Source organism: Nothobranchius furzeri, chromosome 6 (genome assembly GCF_043380555.1).
Source record: "Nothobranchius furzeri strain GRZ-AD chromosome 6, NfurGRZ-RIMD1, whole genome shotgun sequence".
NCBI classification, from domain to species: Eukaryota; Metazoa; Chordata; class Actinopteri; order Cyprinodontiformes; family Nothobranchiidae; genus Nothobranchius; species Nothobranchius furzeri.
The window spans coordinates 24,909,191-24,936,205 of NC_091746.1; the positions used below are offsets into that span (position 1 = coordinate 24,909,191).

A 27,015-nucleotide genomic window follows, 5' to 3' on the forward strand; every position below is an offset into this window, starting at 1 on the left:
ATCGTCATACTTGATTTAAGGAAACGCACTGACTTGTTTTAGGAGGCTTTAATGAAGCCCTGGAGGAGGAAAAGGGCATCGTGTGTTTAGCAGCAGTCGATCTCAGCCAGCAGCTCGTTTTAGCCGTCTGCGTGGTTTACACGGGGGAGGGTGGTGTGCATAACGGAGTTTATGCAAGGTGTAACCCGGAGGAGTAGACCGAAGCCGACGGCGACGCCGTTTAAGATCAGGCCGGCATCACAGTTGGAAGCTGCCTGGGAGATGCTGAAGGTTTGTCGAGTTAACCTTTCGCCGCTCGCGTCGGTGACATCGGCAATGGGAGGACGAGTTTGAGGACAGCGGCATCTGCTGGTTTGTTTTGATGGTTTTAAACGCACAGATGTGAGTTTTAGGAGCGCGAGATGGGACAGGAGGTGATGAATCTGAGGACGGATCGAGTCCTGAATGGACCGACGTCCTCACAGAGGTCCTCTGGCTCTCTGGAATCTGCCGGGCTTTTACAATGGCTTGTATTTGCCTCGGCGCTGAAACAAGGTGCCATCTTTCCTCCGCACCCTCTCACAGGAGGAGTATTTTTAAACTTGTGGATGTGTCGCGTTCTCAGCTTTTTTTTTTTTTCCCCCCCCATCTTAAGTGTTAAATCAGCTGCTGGCTGTAAAGTTTCCATCGCTCTCTCGCTCGTCGGCTGCTTCTGAAGTCTGGCGCTGCCGGCTGTGTCGAGGAAGGACGTTTAGAGAATGGGTAGCAGCCCATTAAACCAGTCTGAAGCTTCCACCTGCCATCCCACAACGACGTGAGCTCTTCTGGCCCGTTTCTCCAACCCTCTCGTTAACGAGTCACCAGCTTAGAATGATTATGTACAATTGTTAATGACAGAAAATACTCCAGATGATGTCTAGATTTGAATTTACCAGCACAGAGAGCAGATTTCTTTGATTTCAGCCAATCCTAACAAACCCTGTGTTCCAGTTCATTTATCCGAGTTTTCATATCGATTGAATCAGTGAGAAGTGGCTGTATCTGTTCAAATATGCAGTTATGCATACATTTTAGTTCATGAAACACGTTCGACAAGTGCGTTTGTCGGTCCCGGACTGTCTGATCACCCCTCACCCGTCTCACTGCCTTCCTGCACCAAAACAAGGTTGTAACAGTCGAATGTTGCTCAAGCGGTGAAAACATTGTTAATAAAAATCACAAGCATCATTCTGGCTTCTGCTTCGTTTTTCTTGAGGGAATAAAAACAAGTTTTTTTTTTTTTTTGAAAGATGCTCTTTATTTAAACATATGTACAAGCTTCAGCTGATATTCTGCATATTTGTTAGATCTGACTTAAATTCACCACACCTACAGAACGTCACGTTACCGGAAGGAGAAGGTGGTGGAGAGCAACACGAGTCACTAATGTCAAGCCGACATCGTCGATAGGAGGCCTTTACAAATGCCTCGTTCCTTTTCTGGTATTTAGCAGAAAAAGCCGGAGTTTCATACCCATTTTTATAATGATGACGTCACGGGTAATATTTCCAGTTGGGTGGAGCTGTGAGACACTGATTCACCTGCAAGTGGCTTGTAAACGATGGCTAATCAATCAATCAATCAAAGCTTTATTTATAAAGCGCCTTCCGCAACCCTGTCAGGAAGCCCAAGGCGCTGAACATGGTACAGTAGAAGTACAAATATAGTGAATAAATCAAAAATAAAAGCAATTCAGAATGGCACTGATGCGATCCAGCTTTGCAGCAGAATGTGAGGATGTTCGTTTCTTGGTGTTTGTGGATAGAAACGAGCTCCTGTTGACCTTTAGTCCATGGCGAGGTAACATCAGGCTGCCGTGTTCAACAGGTAAGTCTTTAGTGAAAATTCGGTCATCAACTGTACGTTTTGCTCCCTCGCCCATTCCTGTTGATGGATGTTGTGCTTTTAGGGTTGACTTTGCAATCCCACACCGTCTTGTAGACTTGTTACTTGGCTTGTGTGGAGTACTTTTAATAGCAGAATATCGTCCCTGCTATCGATGCCGGTCATTGGAGACCACCATGCTTTACTCCAACACACCTGATTTAAAGGCTGAATCACCTCAAGCCCAGCATAAGCTGGTAATTTCCCATGGATTTGGTGTAGTAATCTAAAACTAGGCCCAATCCCAGTACTCGCACTTGCACACTTACGCCCTTCAATTGTGCGATCCCAGCCAGGGATGTGAGTGCAGAAGTTGATCACGCCACTTTTACTCTTGATTCGCACTTTTCCCGAGTCTGAATCGACACGGACTTGAGGGAAGGGCATTACCCACAATCCATTGCTGTGGGAGAAAAGGCCCAAGTACCTTTTCTGAAAACACGGATTTTCAAATGAAAGTAGATTTTTTTTGGATGATTAATTGATGCTCTGAATGTTTTAGACAAGGCAGCAATGGGTGTAAATTTATTTCAAATAATTATTTGGTTGAAAGTTGTAACTTTTTATTTATTTTTTAAAGAAACCTTTATCATGGCGACCAGCATCCTGGGGTGCGTTGTGGTCGATGACGCAACCCTCCCTGTCCCAATTCGGCATTTATTTGCACACTTGTGTTCCACGCACTCGAAGCCTTACAGCACACTTCCTCCGAGTGCACTTTGCTGAAGTCCGCAGTGCGAGTCTTGGGATTGGGCCCAAATCCAGTTCAAAAGATTCTTGCATCCTTGTTGGACCGGTCCGGTGTCTCCTCATTGGCTAAGACTCCTCATTGGCTAAGACTATCTCGGGAGCTATTGCAGGCCGGATGGGAGGTTTTTGTAATAATGGTGGCCAGCAGGAGAGGATTAATTTTAAATGTTAAATATTAATATCTGACCATAGAAAATAAAAATGACGGCGGTTGTTTGGCTTTTTCATTTGCATATCATTTCATTTGGGTCTAAACTAAATGGAACAAAATCCTCAAATGACTTCATATTGTGGTTCCTGTAGTTCTTACTTATTACAGATGAGTGTTTTTTAACACCTGTTTGGCACACTCACGGTTGCTAGGCAACAGGACTTTCGCTGAGGTAGAGGTGGGAATAAATATGAAGGCTGGGCTGTTTAAGTTCACGACCACTCACTTCCTGTCTAAGTGGGCGAGGAAGAACCAGGGGTGTTTCTCAATGTCAAGGCGCCTTGCTTACGAGGACACGGTCCTTTGTCCAAAAAAAAAACGGTTAAAAGGAACAGACTTGCATCACGTGACCGCGGCTTCCACGGAGGTCACGTGACACGGGAGATAACGTTATATTTTATACGTATTAGTTTCAGTATAAATATATAACGAGAATTTACTTTTTAATTTGTGTATATGTTTATTAAATTAAAAAGTATCTTTGGATCTAAAAAAAACATTTTAAATTAGTTGACTCACTTTTAAACTTAAATTGTCCCTGAAGTAGCTGCCAGCTTCTGATCCGCTGTCCTTTTGAAAATACCGCGGTGTATTGTGGGTAATTTTTTACCATGGCTAGGCTACAAGACTCCTCCCGTGTATCCTCTCTCAGCTAGCTAAATGGCTAACAAACGGAGAACACACGCCTCGGTAGAACGTGAACATTGGAACACGTCTTGGCGGCTCCCGATGACGTATCTCCTAGGCAACCGGGGCGGGGCCCAGACATCAAGGCAAGGTTCCTCGGCATTGAGAAACACCACTGGTCTACATAGGTCAGGTCCTTACAAGGATACTACCCCTAAATTTGGACACGCCCAGTTTAGGTTGCAGCAAACCTTAAATATGTTTCCATAAATGAATCAAACTCTTGATTTTACATCTTAAGATGGTTTAACAAATCTGTTCAAGCAATCTGAGTGAAGTAGTCTGAAGATGCTGACTATTCATGAAGGAATGATCAATAAATAAATCCACATACAGTCATCTAATTTTATTTACACGTCCCTCCGCGGCATCTGTTTTATGTACAGTCCTGGTAAACGTCGCTGCTTCCTCCTGAACGCCTGCAGGTTAAGAATAAATCTGATTTCTGTGGGTCTCTGAATAACGGAGTGGTGGTGTGAGTGTTGAACCAGACAGGAGGTCGGGCTTGGTTACATCACAGTGCACTGGGTGGCTCCACAGCAGTCTTTAATGATGGCCGCCCCTGACTTGGTAATGGAAGGTTTGTTGGGAGGCGCCTCTGGGATCTGTCTCTTCTTTGGAGGATCTTTATATCAATAAAATAGAGAAATCATCAGAACAGCACAAAGATAAAAAGTTGCATTACTCTGAATTATACTTACTCTGTGTAACTTTGAGCTTCTGTTCCAGAGGCCTCAGCTTCAGCCTGAGGAACTCGGCCATCTCCTTGTCTTCCTCTTTCTCCCTGTGGTGAGACGCGTGTCACAACTCAATAAAAATCCATTGTCCAAAGCAGACGGTGACATTTCATCTGACATAGAAGTCGTTGTGTCTTAATATTTGGCTGTTGTATTGTTTGACATGTCAGATATATATATTTATATAAAGTGTTTCCAATAAATCCTTTTAGAAGTAAACTTCTTGAAAATGGTTTGATGGCTCTGTTGGGAAGAAAATTCCAAACTTGGCTGGAAACAGAATTTAAAAGTAAAAGGTCCGATTTTATCTGCTGATACTGGCCTTGAAATGTAATAACAGAAATGATCTGTTCTGGTTTTTACTCTTTATGATACGTTTACATACAATGCACACATTATATACAACCAACTCTTCATCTGTTCTCACACAGAATATCAGAATATGGCAGAGCCTAGGTTTCGTTTTTGATCACTTTGTTGTTTTTGGAATACGATCGATCACTCGGAGTTTCACATGCTGAACGTGCATGGTCTTGTCCCCATGTTTCGTGGATTAGCCGCAGATAAAAATAGACGCGGTAACACTGGTCAGAAAAAGCTGTAAATTTAGCCTTCAGGAAGTCGTCCATCTTGACTCACTAATGGGTCCAACGACAACAGTCATAACAACGTTGGACCATCCATCTGAAGTCCTCCTCAGCTGTGGCTCCAGGGGTAGTGAGTGTTATTTAGGCGCCGTCGCTTCTTGTTTTGCTTGAGGACTCGTTTTTATGTGACAGCGTTTCAATAACTTCGCCTTGATCTTTGATTGTTTTTGTGTGGTTTCACACGTTTGTATGATTTAGTCTTTTTAGACTTTCTCTTGAATGTTTTGACCTTCTTTGTTTCTTATAATTATCGTGGGTTTTGTGTTCGTTCAGCACCTTGGGCTTCTGATAAGGTCGTGGGAGATGCTTTATATAAATAAGCTGTTTCGAGGAGGCATCTATTAACTGCGTTCTGTATACAAGTCGAACCTTAATCTCTCCACCTCTGCATCGTCCACCAGGAAGTCCCTTTTCTGCACCAGCTTATGGATCTTCAGGATCAGCTCTTCCTCTTGCTGCCTGTGCTTCTTGTTTTTGTCTTTCTCTGGTGGAAAGATAAGACCGAAGCACAACATCCACACAATAAATGATTAAAAACACATCTTAATTACAATATTAAACCAGACACAAACACACTTTACAGCTAAGTCGTCAGGCATTTTGGAGCCAAGGCTTAACGCGAATGGATTATAAATGATCTTAAAGAGCAAGTCACCCCCAAATCACCTTTTTTGCTGATAAACTAAATAAACGAGTGTCTAATCGTGCTGCAGACACGTGTCGTCAATAATTTAGCACTTCAGTGCATCTTAGTTAAAATTTAAATATTCTGCCTAAAACTGGCAGTGTTGTGCCGTTGTCGGGTAAAAACTCTGCTCTGTATTTTAATTTAAATCTGCCACCGCTATTGGCTAAGAGGTATGCTATGATGTCATCTGGTACATTATGATGTCACAATGCTGTCGTGAGCCTGTGTGTGTGTATTTGTTAGCAGCTCCGCCTTCTCGGTCTGCCAGGCAACAGCATGTGTTGCATTTTTCAAACATGAAGAGAGAGTGGAGTTAGACTCTGGTAGGGGGTGACTTGCTCTTTAAGTCATTTTTAGAATAAATGACTTAATTATGCAAACCAGGATAGATTTCCTCATCTGTTCTGTTGGAGTGTGATGGTATTGGCAACATCTGTGCTGTCTCATTTCACCTTTATGCATCAGCAGCTGCAGAAAAAGAATGAGCATGCATGTTCTCCTTGCTGCAGAGGCAGCTCCTCTGGCTCTGCTGGACATTTTGAAACGGTAACTTGAAAAATGATTGCTGACATCAGCTCTTTCTCCTGCCTGGAAATAAAGTGGAGCAGTGCAGCTACAGAAAGCATCCCCAAGAGGGTAAAACTACCTGAAGGGTGCAAAACGCAGGCAGATGGAGCACAGTCGATGGAGGGGGTGTTGGTCACATGGTTATCGGTGTCCCGTGCCCCCCACCTCCTCCCATCGTCCACCAACAGAGGACTGCAGGCACGAGGCCTGATGGAATACCAGTGAGCAGCAAGAGGGCCTTATCAGCCATCTAACATCCATTTAGACCTTTTTTGGTCAAATTAAACATCAAATTTATTTCTATACAATAACTGGAAATAAGTTACTGTAAACAATAGTTTTTTAAACAAATTATTAACGAATATAAGTACCTGGTGACCATACAGGTGTAAAAAAATAAAATGTTTTTGAAAAAGGTCATTAAATCAGATACCCATTTATTTACTTGTTTTTTTTATCTTAATTGTTTTTAACGATTTAAAAAGTAATTTTATTTTATTTTTTAAATAATTTTTATGTTTATGGTGTTTGTGAAGCTCCTTGTGATTTTTATCTTGAAAGATGCCATAAAAATGTTGCTCTAAGTTCACTTTACATACAAATTAATTTTCTTGCTAAAATACAGATATGGTAGCTAAATGATTGTAATAATTTAATCAAGAATAAAAAGACTTTTGTGAATTAGGATTTTTTATTTTATATTTTGGACTTTAAAGGGTTAACACAATATGATTTCTTTGTACAGTTTACAGTGGGAGACAGCTTCTGATTTGAGCTGTTTCACCTATGACCCATTATTCCATTAGGAGTTCTGGGAAATTTCTTGGAATGGGGAAGGAGGCGAGGAAAACGAGGTGTCTCGGGCCTCTCGGCCATCACGTCTCCATTTAAAAAAAATCGCCTTTTCAGGACTTTGCTACGACGTCAGCATATCATGACTGTTTCATCGGTGATGACATCGTGGATCAGTCCAAAAGTGCGTCCACAGACATTGATAACATTAAAAGTTACATCCTGTCAAAGTAATTTAAATCTGCATTTGCAAATTTGTAAAACAACTTAGCAAAAAATGTTTTTTCACCCCTCCTAACAATATTCTAACATTGTATAGATATATTGTGAAAAATAAATAAAGTGGTTCAGACATTTGTCAAAAAGCCTCAGCCAATAAAATAACCATTGGACCGTCCATTTGTTGGTCTCACCGAACCGCCGCACTTCCCTGGGTCCTCCACTCATCACACACACATGTGTTCAGCACCAGAAATGACTTTGACTTTGAGAACACCACTGGTGACAGTAACAGAGAAGGAGAAACAGCCGGCTGCTACCGCTTCAGCTTTAGGACAAATTACCAGAGTCCCAAAAAGAAAATCACAGTTTGAATTCACGGACAACAAAAGATGTTAGGACCTAGAAAACGGTGACCGGTGTTTAACACTATCTCGTTTCCTCTTGTTTCTGTTTTTGGCAGAAGCATCTTGGGTAAGAAACCCGAGGGGAGGGGTGATTGTGCCGTTGTCTGTACAGGATGTGCTCGGGTGCCAGATCGGCTCGGGTCCTTCGACTGCCGATGACGTCAAAGTAGTTGATTGGCTGAACATGAACCTTACGGAAGTTACGCAATCACGTTACGTTGATCCAGGCAAATCTTTCTGTTGGAAAGATGGACAACTTTTACAAAGAAATCCATCATTACCTCTTTGAAAATACACTTTTAGCATAGAGCTGCATGCATATTAGGGCTGAACGATTAACTGCAACTAAATTGCGATGTGACAAAAGGAGATTTTCTAATAGCAAATGCTGTAATTTGGCAGCGAGTGGTTAGCGCAGTGATAATATACATGGGAAAACCCATAGGAATACTAATGCTAATATCACTGATTACATTATTACAAATTATGAATTAGAAATGTGCCAAATGATTACATTTGGAGTCTAATAGAAAGTAAAACTACCATCAATCAAATAAGTACAGACAGGTATTTTAGTAAAGCCAGAAAACTTTTAACTCCAGAGTTTTGGCTAGCAGCTATGAGCGTAACTGAACTACGCATGGACAAGACGTCAAAAACTAAACACAAAATACTTCAATAAACGGGACACACTGTTTTCCTGCAAATACAATTTCACAGGTGTTGCTAATACCTATGATCCTTCAAGGGATGTGCTCAAAGAGGAGTTCAACATTATGAATACAACATAGTGTTTTATTTTAGAAATACCATTATAAACACAAACTTACGTCGTAAGAAACATAATTTTAACAACGAAACTGCAAAATTCTTTGCAACAGTATAGATGTGTAGTGTATTTAGTCCGAGTGGGTTTGCCGTACTTTGACGTCATCGGCAGTCGAAGGACCCCGAGCCGATCTTGCACCCGAGCAGATCTTGTACCGACACCGTGACCGTGTTTGTGTTCAAGGCTTGTTCTTTAGGTTATTTTAGCTTTAATCCATTCAGGGGACGGGGAGAGCGGCTGTGATGTAAGAAGCGTTCGATGACCAGAAGACTCGCTTTTATTTTCTGTAGGACAACACAAAACGGTGTAAGTTATCATGTTTTGGAGGAATTCCCACCGCACTTTTCAGCATCGGGAGTTTAGGAACGGCAATTTTAACGAAGCATTAACAATGCTTCTGTTTTCCTTTCATTGGGCAACTCTTCCAAATGTACAAATGCCAGAAACGACCTGGAAAGTGGTCTTTTCAGGCCGACTCGGTGACATGGAGACACGTGCGTGCACAACCAGTAGTAAGGTACATGTATACGGATTTCTCTCTTTTTGTAGTTATTTTAGGATATAAAATACCTACGATGAATTTCTGTCATTTTACAAGGTGTCCAAATTTAACTTAATTAGGACACCTTTCCTAATTGATTTACAAAAACAGGAAATTAAATGCATGAATTTGTGCCCATTAAAAATTTGCGCTTTGATGGTTTTTAAAAATAAAATCATCAAAGTGTTTTCAATTACCGTAAATCCTCTAATACAGGCCCGGGCCTGTATTTGACTCAAGCTCATCAAGCTCCAGGCCTTTACTGGAAGGAGGGCCAGAATTAGAGGCAGGCCTCTATTTCTATTTGAGCAAAATGAACTAATGGTTCGCTGGAGTTTTTGACAATTAAAATTGCGCCCACATTTTCAAAGTTAAACACATTTCTTTTAACAACGGTAGTTTCTGCTTCAGCCCCCCACCCCCACCCCACCCCCGCGCAGCGGCCGCAAACTCACTGATGCGCCTGCAGCCTCTCGGAGTTCCTGCTGCTCTAAACATTAAAATAATTATTTCATTTTCTGTTCCTCACATCTGATTACCTTCAGTGGTGTCTGTTTGTTGCATCCACCAGGTACAAAAACTAGCTTGTTTTTATTTGACTATTTTTCTGTCCTGCCTGTTTATTATCTTCCTGCATCTCCTCTCAATCCTAAAGAGAAACTGCTACTTGGGTTCATATATATTCACCTTATGAGTTACCTTTGAACTGCAGTTCTAAAAGATCGACCGACCGCAAAAACAGCGGAGTGCTCGCCGGCCGCATCAGTTAGATGCGTCACCGAGGACAAAACAGGTGATGCGCCCCGATCCACAGCAGCGAAACGCATCAGGCACAAATAAAAGACAGAAAACATAAAAGGAAATGAGCCGACATGAACGATCGCGTGTTAAATTAGTTTTTGAGGTGGCGACATCTGATTTGATAATGTTACTGTGGCCGTGCTCAGGATGCAGATGTCTGGAGCACGTCAACAATCAGAGCTTTGCATGCGCACGCTGGTTAAGGTTAGGATGGGGGTGAGGGGAAGGTTAAATTGCAAGAGGGTAAACGTCACAATTTGGTTAAATGTCCGTTTTACGGCGCGTGTCGGTGCCGACGCTCTGGCACAGCGCGTCGCCTCCCGGCGCGCAGGAGCTTGTCACCTGCTGACAGCAGGCTGCTGTCTTTTCCGAGGACTGCATCTTGCCGGTCATTATCACGTGACAGCGACTAGTCGATGACAGGCATAAAAAGTCTCTATAGAGCGGTGAAGTCGACTAGTTCATACAACCCCTGCTACTGCTCCCCAGTGTTCTGCAGCATAATCAGCACGTTCTCTTTGAACTTGATATCAAATTGTCGCCTCCTCTTCGTCTCCGCACGGTTAAAGTTACCCTCGCGGTCTATCTCTGGCAAATCAAAAGTGAGATGGATGACACAACCGCCCCCCGTACTTGTGTGTTACCACATTCCACCCGGCCACAATAAAAAACCGGCCATTATTCACCTCCGCCGACTCCGACACCGGCCAAAATATGATACCCGGCAGTTAATTAAATACAGGCTAACAATAGAGGATTTACGGTATTTAGGCCACAGAAACAAATTTTGATTAGGAAAAACAAATATTTTGGTGTTCGATGAAAGAGGAAGGACCAGAAGAAGCGTGCTCTTCGGTTCCAGGTGATTTTTCCATGACGGCAGAAAAAGAACGACTTTGGAGTCGTGGGAGAGTGATGGATTATGTCAAACTCCCTGATAGTTGACAATCTTAAGGATATTAGCAAATTCTCACAAACAAGAAACGTGGTTGACAGAATGTCAATAAGCGGATGAAACACGAATCGCTGACAAGAAAAAAATTTATGCTGCAGGAGGAAATCTATCTGATGCCAAGAGCACGGTGTTACAAACGTGTTTTCCCTTCAAAATAAAAAACATCTATAAATAGAAACAAACTTATTTCTACTTATTCAAATGAATTTAAAACATTTTCTTGCACAGCTGATTAAAGCATTCATCTTACAGCACCTGGATATTATTTCCTGTTCCCAACGCCACTGATGTCAGCCGCTCCTCTTCCTCCGCGCACGCTGACACATGATGTACATGCATATTCAGAGGAAGGGGGTTCTGCTGTTGCCAGGTTGTTTCTATGGGCTGCTGCGTGTGTGTTACTAGGGGCGTTGACGTCAGAGAGGCACATTCTGGATGCTTCTCAGATGACCATGGAGTTTGTGTCTGAGTTTCTGCAGCATGCATGACGCAGAATTCAAATCTTCAACCTAAAGCCACAATGCTTATTTTAAAACTGCAAACTAAAATCCTTCCTGAAGGATTTTGTTGCATGAGATCGATTCTGATTTTCCTGAAATGCGATCTTCATGTTGGTTGTTTTTAAAGCACAGCGTTTGAACCGTACCTGGGACTGCCACAATTAACCTCAGCTCCTGCTTCAAGCTCATGATGTCTTTGCAGAGCTGAATGTCATCCATCCTGGAAAAAAAAAACACAACAGAACACTGATTTCCTGGTTTCAATCAGATTAAAGAATGCCAGATATTATTAGCTCCATCTGATGTCGGACAAGCCTGTTTTTGCCAACAATCATTGAAAAAGAAAAGAAAATGGTGACGCCTTAAAAACGAGGCGGGTGAAACATTTTCACACTTTGCTTAAGATGAAAAATTAAATCTTTATTGGTCATTGTTTAAATGTTCATGGCTTGATATCAGACATGCCTTATTCTGGGTAATTCATTTGTTTTGTTTAGTCTCTTGAAGAAGAAGAAGAGATTTAAACAATCTGTCTAAACCGAAGTGGGCTCCGCCTCGGGCAGCTGTCACCCGTCAGCAGCGTGAAGAAGCAACAGAAACGATCTTGTCTCAATAATCTGAACCTCCTGCAGTGCTGACGTCTGGCCTCACCCCCTCCCTTTCTCATGGTGGAGCAGTGACAGCAACCACACATTTAATTTGCTCTGCAATAGATCAGCTGTATGACTCATCCTCCCCCTCGCCGTGTTCTGCTGCTGCTCCAACACCTCCCTTTCTTCTCTCCCTGTTTTCCTCACTTTTTCGCCTTGTGCTTCACCCTCTAAATGCTATCTCTGGATTCCTTCTGCGCTCTGATGCTCACGTCGTGCACACGCGTACATGCAGGCGTGTGTGTTTAATGAAATCCTGCAGGAGCACCGTTGCACACTTCAGCCGCTGCAGAACTTCTGATGGTGGCTCACAAAAGAAACAGTTCAAGTTGCACTTGGAAAAAAATAGAAGTGTCATAAACTAAACGTCACAAGGTACTGAAACCTTAGAGGTGACCAATCCTCACTACGTCCCAATCCTCAGCTATGGTCATGAGCTTTGGGTAATGACCGAAAGAACGAGATTGAGGATACTAGCGGCCAAAATGAGTTTCCTCCGTAGGGTGGCCGGGCTCAGCCTTAGAGATAGGGTGAGCAGCTCGGACATTCGGGAGGGACTCGGAGTAGAACCGCTGCTCCTGTGGATCAAAAGGAGTCAGTTGAGGTGGTTTGGGCATCTGGTCAGGATGCCTCCTGGACGCCTCCCCGGGGAGGTGTTTCGGGCATGTCCTGCCGGCAGGAGGCCCCCGGGTCGACCCAGGACATGTTGGAGAGGTTACATCTCCAATCTGGTCCGGGAACGCCTTGGGGTCCTGCCGGAGGAGCTGGTGGAGGTGGCCGGGGAGAGGACGGTCTGGAGCTCCCTAGTTGGGATGCTGCCCCCACGACCCGGACCCGGATAAGCGGAGGAAGATGACGACGAGATGATCAATTTCTACATCATCCAGTTCATATAAAAACAACTTTAAATGACTGTTTTGCTGATTTAATTGACCTTGAACCATTACAATGAAAAAATACTTTATAAAATGTTCAATAAGAAGTGTTTCCAAAGTAATTCAGTTACATTTTACTTCCTAGGCAGCAGACTTTCTTGTAATCTTATAGAAAAGCACTGCTGCATGTTCAGAATATCATTAACTGGTACCATGCTTGTTTTATGCAGACGGGCCCGCCCACACTGGAAGTGGTGCTGGTACCAGAGCCACCACTAGGGGTGACTGGGATGTTGGTTAAAAGGTTGTAAATACTGGAATATTTTATTTAACCATCAACTCTGAGAGACTTTAAGGTGTGCAACACTTGTTTAATCAACACATCTGCAGAGGTCTCTAGTGGGAATGAATGCCTTATGAGTCGATCTCGTTCATTCGGTCACTACCCAAAGCTCGTGGCCATAGGTGAGGGTAGGAACGCAGATCGACCGGTAAATCGAGAGCTTCGCCTTCTGGCTCAGCTCTCTCTTCACCACGACAGACCGGTACAACGCCCGCATCACTGCAGACGCAGCACCAATCCGCCTGTCGATCTCTCGCTCCAGCTTTGCCTCACTCGTTAACAAGACCCCGAGATGCGTTGGGCAATCACATAGTTCTATGTGTGTAGAATTGTCCGTCAGGCGTTAGGTTGGTTTATGCTTGACGCGTCCGCGAGGTTCGCACGGCTCCGCGCGGCGAAATTGCATCATTTTAACAACCACGCCCCTCCACCGCGTCTCCGCACGGCCCAAACTTTCCGCACCGCGCACCTAGGAAATTTTCTAACCACGCAGACGGTCGGACATGGAAAAACATGGCAGACTGGCAAGAACTAGTATGGCAGAGGTTCGTAAATACAGACATTTGTATGATTCAGCTCTCAGAGATCACCGTGATCAACATGTTGTTAATAATTCTTGGAGAGAAATAGCTCGCACTGTCGGAAAAGACGAGGACGCTGTTAAAAAATGCTGGAATGCCATGTTGTCAAGAACAGTCATTTTTACTTCTACTATGGTGTAGTGTTGGGTGCATGCCGTAGAGCTCCATGCTGCCCCCTACAGTTTGTGAGAATATTGGCTCACCGCAGAGACAAGCCGCATGAACCATAAACGCTGCGAGTTGTGAAGCGCGTTCCATCCGCGAGCCGCATCACCAAGCGGAAAGTAAATGCGTCGAGCATAAACCAAGCTTTAGCACCAGGGCTGCGATGGAAAAATACTATAAAGATGGCATCGGATCAGGGACGGTGCTTGTTTGAAACAACTTTGGATGATTTTGACTTGAGCTTTTCTTTCAAACATGAGCAGATAGAGGTGGTTAAGTCCTTTATTCAGAAAACGGACGTACTTCCTTCTACTTCTTCTACAACAGCGTACGATGGACTGCCTCATTGACTGATCTCCGTAGAGATGAATATTTCACAAATTTTATTTGATTTAATTGGTCCTGGAGCTGTCCAATTGCGTGGGGAGACAGTTTGAAAAACAATCATAGATCCGGAGATAAAACCATGATTATTTATGCATTATTCCCCTTTAATACATAAATAAATAATATGAATACATTTCTATGCTTTCTTGGGACTTTGGCTTATTTTTGATTCCAGTTTTTTGTACGTCACCATGGCAACATATTGGCCAGAGTGTGAATAAAAATGACGCAGGACAGGTGGACAGAATATAAAAAATTCTGGCCATGACCGTCGGAAATCCGAGAAAATCTATCAGAAACTTTTCAGATTCTGTTCTAAAGTGGGGGTGTATGCAGTTGGTAGCACTGTTTTCTTGCAGTGAGATGGTCACAGGTTCCAATCCCAGCTGCAGCCCTCGTGTCCATGCATGGGTGTGTGTGTGTGAGATGTGTGTTCTTGTACATACTACATACTGAGGACCATTTTGACCATTTTCCCTACAAAGTGAGGACATTTTTTTTGGTCCTCACTTTTTTTAGAAGCTTATCAGAAGCTAACTATACCAGTTAAGAGGTATGTTGTGAATTAAGTTTTAGTTAAGGTTAGGGTTAGGAATAGATCAGCATTAGTTATGGTGTGGGTTAGGCATGGTGAAATCACAAAAATGATAGAAAGGCAGGTGTGTGTGTGTGTGTGTGTGCGTGCGTGCGTGCATGCGTGTGTGTGTAGCTGTCCTACTTAGGACCAGAGATAGCAGATTCACTAATCTTCTGAAGACCGATGGTCCGTGTTAGGACCAAAACCTGGTCCCAGCATGGTGGACTCCCTGCTTTAGGCTTAGGGATGAGGTTTACACATAAGATGTGAATTGAGTTTTTGTTACAGTTAAGTTTAGGAATACACTGTTTTGGGTTAGGGTTGGGGTAATGGTTAGGCATAAATGCAGATACTAAAATGAATGGAAGTCAATACAAAGTCCTAATATGGATAGAAATACAAGATTGTGTGTGTGTGCATGCGCGCAAGTCAGTGACTCGATGCAGTTTGCTGGGTTCCTTAAAGAGCAAGTCACCCCCAACCAGAGTATTACTCCACTCCCACTTCCTGTTTGAAAAATGCAACAAATGCTGTTGCCTAGCAGACCGAGAGGGCGGAGCCGCTAACAAATACACACACACACACACACAGGCTCACAACGACATTGTGACATCTTATGGTACCAGCTAACATTCTAGGGTACCTCTTAGCCAATAGCGATGGCAGATTTAAATTCAAATCCAGTGCAGAGTTTTTACCTGACAACGGCACAACACTGACAGTTTTAGGCAGAAAATGAAAATTTTATCTAAAATGCACTAAAGTGCAAAACTGTTGACTACACGTGTCTGCAGCACGATTAGACACACATTTATATAGTTTATCAGAAAAAATAAGTTGGTTTGGGGGTGACTTGTTCTTTAAACAGGAAACTTAACTGATTGTCTTAATGAACTGAACCCAGACGGAGTATTTTACTTTGTGAAGTGCCTTGAGACGACTCTTGTCATGATTTGGCGCTATAAAAATTGAACTGAATTACCGTATGCCAGGGTTATAGCTTTCCAACTGTTTTCATAAATTCAGCTAAAGAATTGGGAACAAATGTGTGTTTGTCTTCTGAAAAGCAAAGAAACAAGATTTCTGACAAACGGAAGGAGAGTCTGATCTATAATCCCTGAAACTTGAGTTGATGAGCAGCCGGTGAGTTCATCATGGTGACTCATTCATCTGCTGTTAGATATCCAGCCCAGTGACTAATCAATGAGCATTTGCAAACAGCCTGTTCACTGTGCGCCTCAAGCTAGGAGCACTCAGAAGCTTTTGCTGTGCATCACAAGTGCCAAAAATCTCCCTCCGACAAGCTAAACCTCATTAGCTATGCAAAGGAATTGTTATGACAGCTTATTGATTTGGTGATGTCACTTTCTTTATGTGGGTGTGATGAGAGGACACTCACATGAAGCGCAGCTCGGACTCTCTGCGTACCAGGACCTCCCGCAGGCGCTGGATGCGAGCCATCTCCACCTCGATCTCCTCCGGGGAGATGGTGCTCTCCGCCATGGACACATCCAGGTGACCTGGCAGGTACAGTGGGGGTTTAATCAACAACAACGACGGCTGTCAGGGACAGAAGCAGCAGGAACAGGTTCTGGCCTCTGTGATGGTGATGCTCCACTTCTTAATCCCGAATCGGGTTCTTTTCATTTCTGCTTTGCCGCTCTTAAAAACGTTCTAACGAAGACATCAAGCTACACAACAGTTTTCATGTGACGCATCGTGAGAGAGATTCCAGTATGCAAACGTTTCTCTCCACTGAACATTTTAATGTTTTCCTGGGAAGCTCCTGTTGTGGGAGAGCAGATAACCACACACACACCACTTAATGCACTAATCAATGCACCGACCACCAAAAACACTCCAGCACCAGACAGAAACATTTCCAGCAATTAGTGCTCTCCTTGCTAATTCTTCTTGATTCATGTGTTCATAAATCTTGGCTGAGTTCATATAAGAACAAAAACCCTGCTACATTAAACCCATGGGACTGGATTTTGATCTAAATTAAGTTTTATTTACCAGGCAGGAAGTGAACCAAAAATAAAAACTAATACAACCTTCCTCCTTCTGTTTATAGACTTTCATTGCAGAAGAAAGCCCCCAAAGGCACCCACAAGGCCCCTAACCACATCATTCAAGTGAAAGAATTTTTCTTTGAACAGCCTCAGTTTGGAGACAGAGATCAGCTTTGCTAAGGATAATCACCAATTTTCTACCCGAAACCTCCCCTTCCGACAATCTTAAGGAAGGGCCAGATTGTGCTAAAGACTCTAAAGATAATCTCATCAGATGTTCCTGGCGTGTGTGGTGTGTTAGGAGTGTTACACCCCTACAGTGGGCTCAGCTAGGAAGATGAGGAGGGGGGAAAATGGATGAGTCTAACGTAAGGTCACCCTAAAGGGGGGAAAAAGGCTTGACAAAGCAAATCCAATTCAAAGTGTCCTTGTTTTCAAAGGTTTATTAAAAGGGGCTAAAAATCCCAAAAGGAGGGGGCAAAACCCTCACCTAGAAATTAACAAAGGCGTGTCCAAAGGACAAACCAAACTAAGATTAACAATTTAACTGAGAACGTCCACACTGAAAATCCTAAAATAACTCTCCTCTATTAAAAGGGGACTGGAAATCAAGAAAGGGCAAAAACCCCCACTGAGTAATTAACCAAGATTTGTCTGACAGACAAACCAAACTAAAATTACCAATGTAACTGAAATTGTCAAAATCCTTGAATAGCTCTTCTTTATTAAAAGGAAACCGGAACTCCATAAAGGGCAAAACCCCAACTGGTAATTAACCGAGGTAGTCTAATAGACGAACCAAACCAAAATTACCAACTAACTCAAATTATCCCAAACACCAAAATCCTACCCACTCTCTCTCTAGAAGTAAGCACAAACTGCAAAAAGGTTGAGACGGAGCCAAGAAACCACAAGGGAAGAGAACATCAGTTGCTGCTGCAACCCACAAACGATTTCTCTCCGCTGATGAGCTCCAGCTGGCCACTTTAAAGGGCCAGCTGATGAGGTGAAAAGTCCCCAGCTGGCTGTGACTGCTGCCCTGGTGCTGTCCATGGTCCTGGAGGAAAGATGCGTCCCAAGGGGCAGCTGTCCAAGGTGCTGCACTGCTGAAAAGGAAAACAGGGAGCGCCGCACACCACTGGGGCTCCAAAACGGCGGCGGCCGTAACACCGAAGCTGTCTTGGTTAGATTTCAGGGACAAACAGGCATGCTGTCTGATGAATGTGACATGTAGCCAATCAGAAAGCGAGGAGACGGAAGCATTTGTTCTCTCCTAAGTGAAGTTCAATCTCGAGATGTTTTGTGAGATTTCCTATCAAAATGCTGGTGTGTGAAATTGGTTTGTGTGTGTGTGTTGTGTATTTAACCATGTAGCCGGACAACAACCAATTTAGGACCAAACCGGTTTTATCTATGATATTTTATGACCACATCTGTGTCATGTTTTGAAAGTCGTCCAACAGTTAATCCTGAACCGGTCCGAAGACAAGCTAACTAGTCACACTAAGGGCCTGTTACAGTTAACTGTGAGAGGTAAAATATATAATGAGGTAGAAGTTTATAAATTAAAGTTAGCATGAAATTCTGTACAGGTTCCTTAATTTGTCTCTCATGGGAGACGTTTATCTTTGCAGTAACGTACAAAAATAAAAAAGAAACAAACCATAACATAACAAATAGATGCATATTTAAAAAATATATGAACATTTTCTAATAAGTCAGAACTCATCTCTATTTCTCTAGACTGTTGTTGTTCATGGAGCTTTTTACATCAGCTAAGAGATTAAAGCTCACTCTTGTTCACTCATTTATTTTCAACACATCATCAGAATGTCTTGTGAGTCGATCTCTGTGGAAAAAAGTCCTGGCACTCCTGTTTCAGGAAGTAGAATTTAGCCTGAGGCTTTGAGGGGGGCAGAAAACGGCAGGATTTGGAGTCTTATTTCCTGATATGTGGACATCTCTCCTCTGATTGGCTAACAGCAACAGGACTGTACCACTGACTCCGTTTGCTCTGCAACATTGATGTTTTATCCCCACCAATAACACAAGCATGGAGGAGTTCTGCTGTGTGGTGGAGTTGCTAATGCTAACAATTAGCTCCTACTAGCTGAGACATTCTCTGCTGTTTCTTGGACGCTAAACCAACATCAGCCTTCCCCGTCGTGAGCCCAGATGGGTGAGTCCATGAATGTTAGTGACAGTGTGACGTAGATCTGTCAGGATTTTCTATCCTAGAGTTTCACCGTCTGTTTTCTGTCAGCAGTTACTGCAGGAGATAGGTGTAGGAGACTATTTTCATGTTCATTCTGCATGAAACACTCAGAGAGATGGACTGCATTTCAAAATTAACGAGTAAAACAAAACAGTTTCGCAGTGAACTTGGTCTGCAAATAAACACTCACTAATTGGATCTATTTATAATCTCCTGCTTAAAACTAAATACGGATGCCAGCATCTCCAAAAAATGATTTAACCAAAAATCTTATTTTTCTTATTTCATTTTTTTCTTTTTCTAATGTGTCGACATCATCGGGGCTGAATGCTCCGGAAACACCATCAAGAGCTAACACACACGTGCAAAAGAGCGCTGGTAGAAGAGGGTGCTGCTTCTCCAAAACACAATCAGGTTTTGAAAATGTTTAAATCTTGTCCAGCTGTGAAATTATCCATCTCCAAATCCATGACCCTCATTCAGACGGCTAAACAATTACTTCATTGTCAAGCACGACATTTATCCAGAGTTTGTTACAGTAGAGGACCAGCTGGTTGAGCCCTCCATCCATCAGGTGAAGACTGAGCTGACTCACCAGCAGGCACAGATCTGGACTCGGTTTGATAATTACAGATGGATCAATAACAAAATGACAATATGTGCAGATTTAAAACCTTCAGAAACATACCAGTCAACTTATATTTAATTTATTGTTCATAAAAGTGATAGAGATAAAAAAAAACCTGCACCCTCTCAAAAACCACATAGGGTTAAGATCAACACACACACACGCGCGCAGTCACACCGCTGCTGAAACACACACCCCTCCACACTCTAAAACAACATGCAGACAGCAAAAAAATGCCATGCAGCCTGTTTTGTTTAGAGATAAATGGGACACAATGGCTGGGTCTGTGACAAAAATAACCTCTGTTATTCTCAGACTTTATCTGGAAGTTACGTTGCACCATTATTGAGCTATCTGCGCTGGACACTTGTCCAAAATATACGTTTAAAATTCACATTCAGAATGAATCAAAATAACAAAAACATCCAGAATGACGTGACTTTTCTTTTGCTGTTTATTCTGAGCTCATCCTTTGTGATATGATTGAACTTAAATTGTGCGGTGGCAGAAAAGCTGATTTGGATAAATGATGTTTTTATAGTTATTTGTGATTAATAGTGGTTTTTATTGTAAATAATAAGTATTTGAGCGCTTGCCGTTAAAAAGACAGAAAGCAAGGCTGTTTTAATGAAAACAAGGCGATTCCAGATTAAAATATATAAACCTTATGATATTGGAATTTTGTGCACTTTTATTTTGAAAGTTGGGGCTTTAATTCTTGTCACTTAAAGCTGCTGATTGGACACAAAGCCTTATTAAATAAATCTAATGTCGAATAAATGAAGGATTTTACTTTTCATATAAGCAGCTGGACAGATCTGAAATATTGTTTAAAAATCTTTGTCTACATTTCTGTCAGAGCCTTTAAAGAGCTGAAGGATGCTTATTGGCGGAAACTGCACGCGCAGCCTGATGGCCACGGCGCGCGTGTCCTTTTACCCATAAGGCATCGCTCAGACACATCAAACGCTTTGTGAGTCACGCATTAACCCTTTCATATCCGGACGTCGATCCGGTTCTGTTGTGAACAACCACACATCTTTGGACAGGTGCTTCTCACCTTTGTCCGTCGTCCACGCTGTTTCCGACACGGCGCCGTAGCTCCTGAGCGCGCGCTCGCTGTCTGAGAAAGATTTCTTCAGTTCCATGTCGGAGGAGTGCGCGCGCGCCGAGGAATTACACAAAATCAAAACCTCGACCGTGAGCCTTCAGATCCAAAACGTCTGTTTCATCCGGTGACAAGCGACCACCGACACGAGACTCTGCGCATCTTCAGCCGAGCCTTCGAAACCTCGAGGATGGAGGGCGCATGCGCAGTGCGGGCAGGGACGAGAGGACGCGCACTGGCGATGGGATAAAAATAAATCAGGCAGCTTCAGGGAGGTTTGATGGAAGTGGTTTTAGTAAATGAGCGCAGGGAGGGAGGAAGGTTTATTTATTTGTTTTAAAAAAAATAAATTAGTCCAACAAATTTTCTCAGTTTATATGAGAAGCTGTTTAAAAAGTGATGCATCAGTCTCATGAGGAAAAACATTTATTCTAATTTAATCACGACAGTAAGATGGAGAAGGAACTGAAGGGACAGCAAAAGTATAATTACATGTTTTTTTTATTAATGCCATCAAACACCTGAAAATCTTCAGATAATTAAACTGAACTTATGAGAGAAGATGACTCTTGTTAGTTATTCTAACAAACTCCACAAATAATAATCATTTTAATACTCAGTAAAAATGGAAGATGTTTTTCTTATTCATTTGCAGAAAGTTCAAAAAACCTTTGAGACATAAAATCTATTTAAAGATTAAAGAGCACCCATATATATTATACATAAGTCTCTAAAAATAAACCAGAGGCGTCCGATTGTACGAACTAAACCATAAATAACATCATCCAGCAGATATGAACAACTAGAATATTAAATGCGTTGACATTTCTGTTCCAGTGTGGCACGAGCACAGAATTATTAAATAATGTATGAATTACAACACCAATACTATTTATACTCTCAGAAAGTAGAAGTTAAAATATTAATATCATAAGCAGCTTTCTTCATATTGTTTGCTCTTAACAATTAATCATAAACTTCTTACACTTATAATTACACAACCGATCAACCTAAAATGCTAATATTCTCAAGGAAAGAGAACAAGTTTCTGCAGAAAGTGATCAACTGTTTGACGATTATCAGCTGAAACAATGAATAATATAAACATTTCCTGTAAGTTCATCTCAAATAATAAACAAAAGCAACTTTTATATCAAACTGCACCGAAAAACATTACGGAAGAATCAATGCAGGTGAAACAAAGCGTTTGAAGGCTTTTGGAACACCTCAGAGAACCCATGAACATATAAAACGGCACAAAAGCAGAAGAAAAGCTTGAAATGACGGTTTTTACATAAACATACTGAAATATTCATGCAGCATTTCAGCAGTTCAGTAACATTTATCAATAGATATACATCATCTTAAATTGTTCATTACTAAATTATTTAAACAAAAAATGGCAAATGTGAAAATTAAAAATATCTTTTCAGGTCAAATTTCTATACTTTTAATATATTTATATTGTTTGTTCAGCTCATAAATTTGTTGACTTAAATGCATCAGCTAATTTTGGTCTTTAATGGTGGCTTTACAAGTAAATTAGCACATATATCAGAAATATAAATTAAAAATATATGAAAAAGTTGCAAAGTATCCCTTTAACATTCATCTTGACTCACGACGAGGAAGGCTGTGTTTGGTTTAGCGTCCAGGAAACAGCAGAGAACGTCTTTGCTAGTAGAAGCTAACTGTTAGCATTAGCAACTCCACCACTCAGCAGAACTCCTCCAGGCTTGTGCTAATTGTGGAGATAAAACATCAGCGTTGCAGAGCAAACAGAGTCAGTGGTAGAATCGTGTTGCTGTTAGCCAATCAGAGGAGAGATGTCCACATATCAGGAAATAAGACTCGTCTGAACTACTTTCTCCTCCAGTAACTTGTACTTCCTCATCTGAAGCTTACCTCTAATGTGGCTCCCTTCTACACACTGAAACTGATGCACCGGAGCTTTGTTTCCTCAGAGTGCAACTTGGAAAGCAGCGATTCCTACAAGAGACCACTTCAAACGTGTTGATTGAACGAGTGAACCACATCTTTAAAAATTAGAAGCATTTCACACTTGAGGTACCAGAGAGTAAAATACAACCTGGATAATAGTAGTTCACCATGATCAGGGTAATAACCACTTACGTTATTCTTACAAAGTCAAAGCTGAATTCGTAGTTACCACTCCACGTGCTGGAAATGATTGTTGCTGCACACAAGAGCTATTAGATAATAATATTAAACATCAATCAGCTCTAATTACCCATAACTCATTTGTTCAGTTTTAGCCTCGTTGTGCTTAAAGCGCTTAAGACTGAAAACGCTTTTTGATTGGTTGTTGTTATTATTATTATTATTATAAGTAAAGCCCGAACCACACTGTGCGTTTTTGGCCACCCTAGACAAATCTCACGTCGTGAACAGAATCGTGACAAAATAACGATGAACATGAGGGTGATTTGCAAGCCTGTGGCCGTCCAGTGTGACCGGCTCTGCAAGAGCTTAAGGAGCACTCGCATGACCAAAGTCAGCCTCCAACAGTCTTCTTGGAAACCTACGACTCCCATCTTCAATCGACCAATGAAAATACGCCCAGGGATTGACACGAACAGCTAGTGATGAGCGTGCAACAGTGGATGCTACACGCAGGAACAAGCGGACCCCTCCTTTTTTGGAGCTTGTGTTCTAAGAAAAGTGTTAACGGCAGCACTTCTCTCTTTCAGCGTTGTTGTTTTGAGTAGCCATCTGCTTTTAGTGACGTAAGCTTTTCGAGGGGTGCGCTCATGATGCAGCGTTTCCTGCTGGGATGAGACATCGTGCCGTCTGGCTCACTGAACTCATGCGCCGTGGTGCGCCACCTCGCTAGAGTTATCAGTGTGTCATGAGCAGTCTTGTGCAACAGTTGAAAAGTGCAGCGTGGTTCGGGCTTAAGGAACCTCACTTGCTGTAAATGTAGGAACCCAACCATAAACCACCATTAACTTGATTTGAATCATTAACATTCATTGAGCTAGAGGATGGAGGTCCAGAGGACCTTGCAGCATCACGAGGACACACACGAGTCTGAGACCGACGGACCTGGCAGTGTTACTGCAACATCGAGTATCTTTAACCTCGCTGTAAAGGTTTAGATGATGCAGCTTCTTCCACCTCGTGCTTGGAGTCTACTTCCTCTTCCTCTGGTTCATGTTTAGGAGGGAACATCCATGCCAGCGCAGCTCTAGCTGTGCCGTCACCAGTCTGACGGGAGAAACACAGGAAGGTGGCCCAGACGAAGGCGCAGCAGCCGGTGAAGGTGGTCCGAATGTACAGAGGCACCAGGGCAAAGTTCAGAAACTGAGAAGCAAGAGATGCACACATGAGTGGACGAGTTAGTTTGGTTTGCTGTCTGACTCCTGACCAAGTCTAGATTTACCTGCATGAACGGCCAGAACATTAACCCGGTCTGAAAAGTGAGACAAACAGAAAGAACACATGTTGGTAAAACTCAGACGAATAACTTCAACAGCAATCATTCCACCTTAAAGGGATACTTTGCAAACTTTTCCTATTTTTAAATCATTTTCTTGAACCAGTATGTGCTAATATACCCCTTCACAGGGTAACCGAAAGACCACCGAGCCCCTATTGCCCCCTGTGGCCCCTGTGGAAGGCTGGGAGAAGGCACAGCGAGGAGAGAGGTTTTGGTTTCGCTTCTACAAATGGACACTAGGGGGTGCTAAATGCAAGCCAAAACTGCCAACTCTCCCTTTAAACTAAAGCTAAAGTCCCATAGTTGTCACACACACTGTTGTGTGGTGAAAATTGTCTTACACATCCATCCCATCCTCGTGGGGAACAGTTGGCTGCAGACACGGCCGCGCTCGTGAACTATTTGGTGGTTTAACCCCCCCAATACAACCTCTTGAAGCTGAGGGTCCAGCAGGGAGGCGTTGGGTCCCATTTTAAAGTCTCTGGTACGATCCCGATGTAGCTCACTTCAGTGGAAATACAGCCAATAAGCTTTTACTCATGTTGATGCAACGTCCATATCTTCTGATGGCTAACCATAGAATATGTGAGGGTTTTGAAATGCCATTATCAAAGTAAAAGGATTTTTTCAAAGCTATAACACTGCTTTTACCCTCAAAGCATTGCATCAAGCATCAATCACAACCCCATTCTTCCTCGTGTGTGTGTGTGTGTGTGTGGGGGGGGGGGGGGGTATTAGTTCTCCAGATCTTTGCTGAAAAAAATCTCTGATGTGTAACAGAAGTAGAGACGATCTTTCATATATCGCCTCTCAAAACAAAATTCATGAGGCGCTTCACAAGAACAAAAATCAGAAACTAAAAGGGAAAAGATTAAAAAATAATAAAGTATAAATAAGTAACTGGGTGGTGGGCAATAACCATTGTTAACGTCGTCCTTTGCCTGTGGTCTTTTAGAAAACGTAACCCTAACCCGTGTAAAATCTATTAAGCGACGTTAACCACGAGTCACACGTGTGATGTCAGAGCATTTCTTAAGGACAGCGACAGCGAAATCTAAAACTGGGTTATTTACGTCCACAAGCAAATGCTGACAGTGGAGAAATCACAAATCTGTAATTTGGTTTGTGCTTTTTAAAGAAAACATTTTGGTGCTGTTTATCTTGACTTTTGTGGGGATGACAGGCCAAACCGTGCAAAAATGTCTTCCCTTGTGGGACACCCGGCTACGTGTCCACAGCCTCCAGGAAAGCTTACCTAAGGCGCCAAATGGTCTAGGACCGCCCCTGCCTTAATGCATACAGCACTCTGCTACACCAGTTAATTATTATTTTCTAATCTTGTGCAAGTTTAGCAGCAATACTGTACACATTTTGTGCAAGTTTAGCAGCAATACTGTACACATTTTGTGCAAGTTTAGCAGCAATACTGTACACATTTGATTAATCCTTTTTTTCTGAACTTTCCATATTTTCCAAAGGTGTACAGGAAACTTTGACCTACCTTATATGTATTCAGGAATTTTGCTCTCCAGTCCTCAAAGATGTCCTCTTTACCCTCCAAGAAGCTGACGGCTGGAGAAAAATGAAGTTTCACACGAATAAAGGTTTGAAATCATCTTTACTGAAACCAACAGCTTGTGTTAGTAACGTTTGAAAAATAAAAACATGTTCTCAAAAATATATTTATAGATTATTATGATTCCTCTAAGATTCCACAATCCAGTTACTTTTGTTGCAGAAGCAACATCACATCCAACCTCACTTCTCTCAACCACAGCTGCTGGTTTTCAGTCCAAACTCTGACCTCTGCTGGTGAATCCAAGTTGTGCAGAACTATGAAGAAGCGCTGATCTCTGCACCACTTGAACCTGGTGACAGGTGAACGAACAGGTGACCTGTTGTTAAATATTACCGTGGTGCGTTCACTGACCCGTGTAGAAGACGCTGGTAGCCAATGGCGCAGCCGCTGTCTGGTCCAGGAAAAGTTTCTTCATCACCATTCTCATGGAGTATCCCGGAAATCTGCGCTCCAGAAAACGCATCCAGAAGAAATTGAAGTTGCCATGGAAACTGAAGGCGACCACCGCAACGTTGCGCGTCTGACTCCAGTCCATTTGGTCCCTGAGAGAGAACCACTGGTGGACCAGGTCCCCCCCGGCGAACAGGCAGCCGTACAGTGTGACGTTCGTGACCCACGGAAACCGACGGACGTGTTTCAGAAACGCCTGAAGCATGTTTGACCTGCCGTCACTGGTTACGAGTCAATAACGTATGAAAAATTAGTTAGCTAAATGTTTCTGTGTCTTCTATCGGAAGGACTTAGCATCAGTGAAAGGAACACCGGCGCTGTTCGTTTCCGTTCATTTTTCAACAAATGTCTCTAACCTGCGAATAAACACAAAAATATCTGTTGTAATGATGCGAAATAATTCCACACAGGAGGTTCTACTTGCTTGTCAAACTCCACCCGGTACTCGGGAGTCGGAACCACCAGCTGGGGTTTTTTCCATCTGCGTATTTTACGTTTCTTACGTAAAAAAATGAGTGTGGGCGGAGCTCAATTACTGATTGTGTGTGTGTGTGTGTGTGTGTGTGTGTGTGTGTGTGCGTGCGTGCGTGTGTGCGTGTGTGTGTGTGCATTTATCATCGACATTAATATAGATTTATGTGTGTATGTATATATGTGTGTATGTATATATGTGTGTGTGTGTGTGTGTGTGTGTGTGTGTGATTTTATGTATGTGTATGTTTATATGTGTGTATATATGCATGTATACA

The 27,015-nt window shown here is 42.6% G+C and overlaps 1 protein-coding gene across 3 annotated transcripts; it reads right to left on the reverse strand.

The window, feature by feature from the left end:
• Positions 1-3,883: 3,883 nt before the first annotated feature.
• On the reverse strand, positions 3,884-26,609 carry bmerb1 (bMERB domain containing 1). 3 transcript variants are annotated; one of them, XM_015970961.3, is made up of 6 exons: positions 20,730-20,957; positions 16,211-16,331; positions 11,380-11,453; positions 5,304-5,418; positions 4,252-4,334; positions 3,884-4,175 (listed from the first exon to the last, which is right to left on the reverse strand). In XM_015970961.3, exons 1-6 carry the CDS (start codon positions 20,815-20,817, stop codon positions 4,060-4,062), a joined length of 597 nt encoding a protein of 198 aa, XP_015826447.1. In that variant the 5' UTR covers positions 20,818-20,957; the 3' UTR covers positions 3,884-4,059. The 3 variants fall into 3 exon arrangements, with proteins under 3 accessions (XP_015826447.1, XP_054599936.1, XP_015826461.1); XM_054743961.2 differs by lacking the exon at positions 20,730-20,957 and adding an exon at positions 26,168-26,608 and having other exon boundaries at positions 3,919-4,175; XM_015970975.3 differs by lacking the exons at positions 3,884-4,175; positions 4,252-4,334; positions 5,304-5,418; ... (1 more) ...; positions 16,211-16,331; positions 20,730-20,957 and adding exons at positions 23,683-24,101; positions 24,181-24,210; positions 25,739-25,809; positions 26,168-26,609.
• Between the last annotated feature and the right edge of the window lie 406 nt (positions 26,610-27,015).

Excerpts from the sequence above, each read along its gene's own strand:
- bmerb1 (XM_054743961.2), bottom strand. The coding sequence starts at position 26,471 with ATGCTTCAGGCGTTTCTGAAACACGTCCGTCGGTTTCCGTGGGTCACG. Across the intron at positions 5,419-11,379 it reads GTTAATTGTGGCAGTCCCAG|AGAAAGACAAAAACAAGAAG; the intron begins GTACGGTTCAAA and ends TCTTTCCACCAG. Across the intron at positions 4,335-5,303 it reads GCAGAGGTGGAGAGATTAAG|GGAGAAAGAGGAAGACAAGG; the intron begins GTTCGACTTGTA and ends GTCTCACCACAG.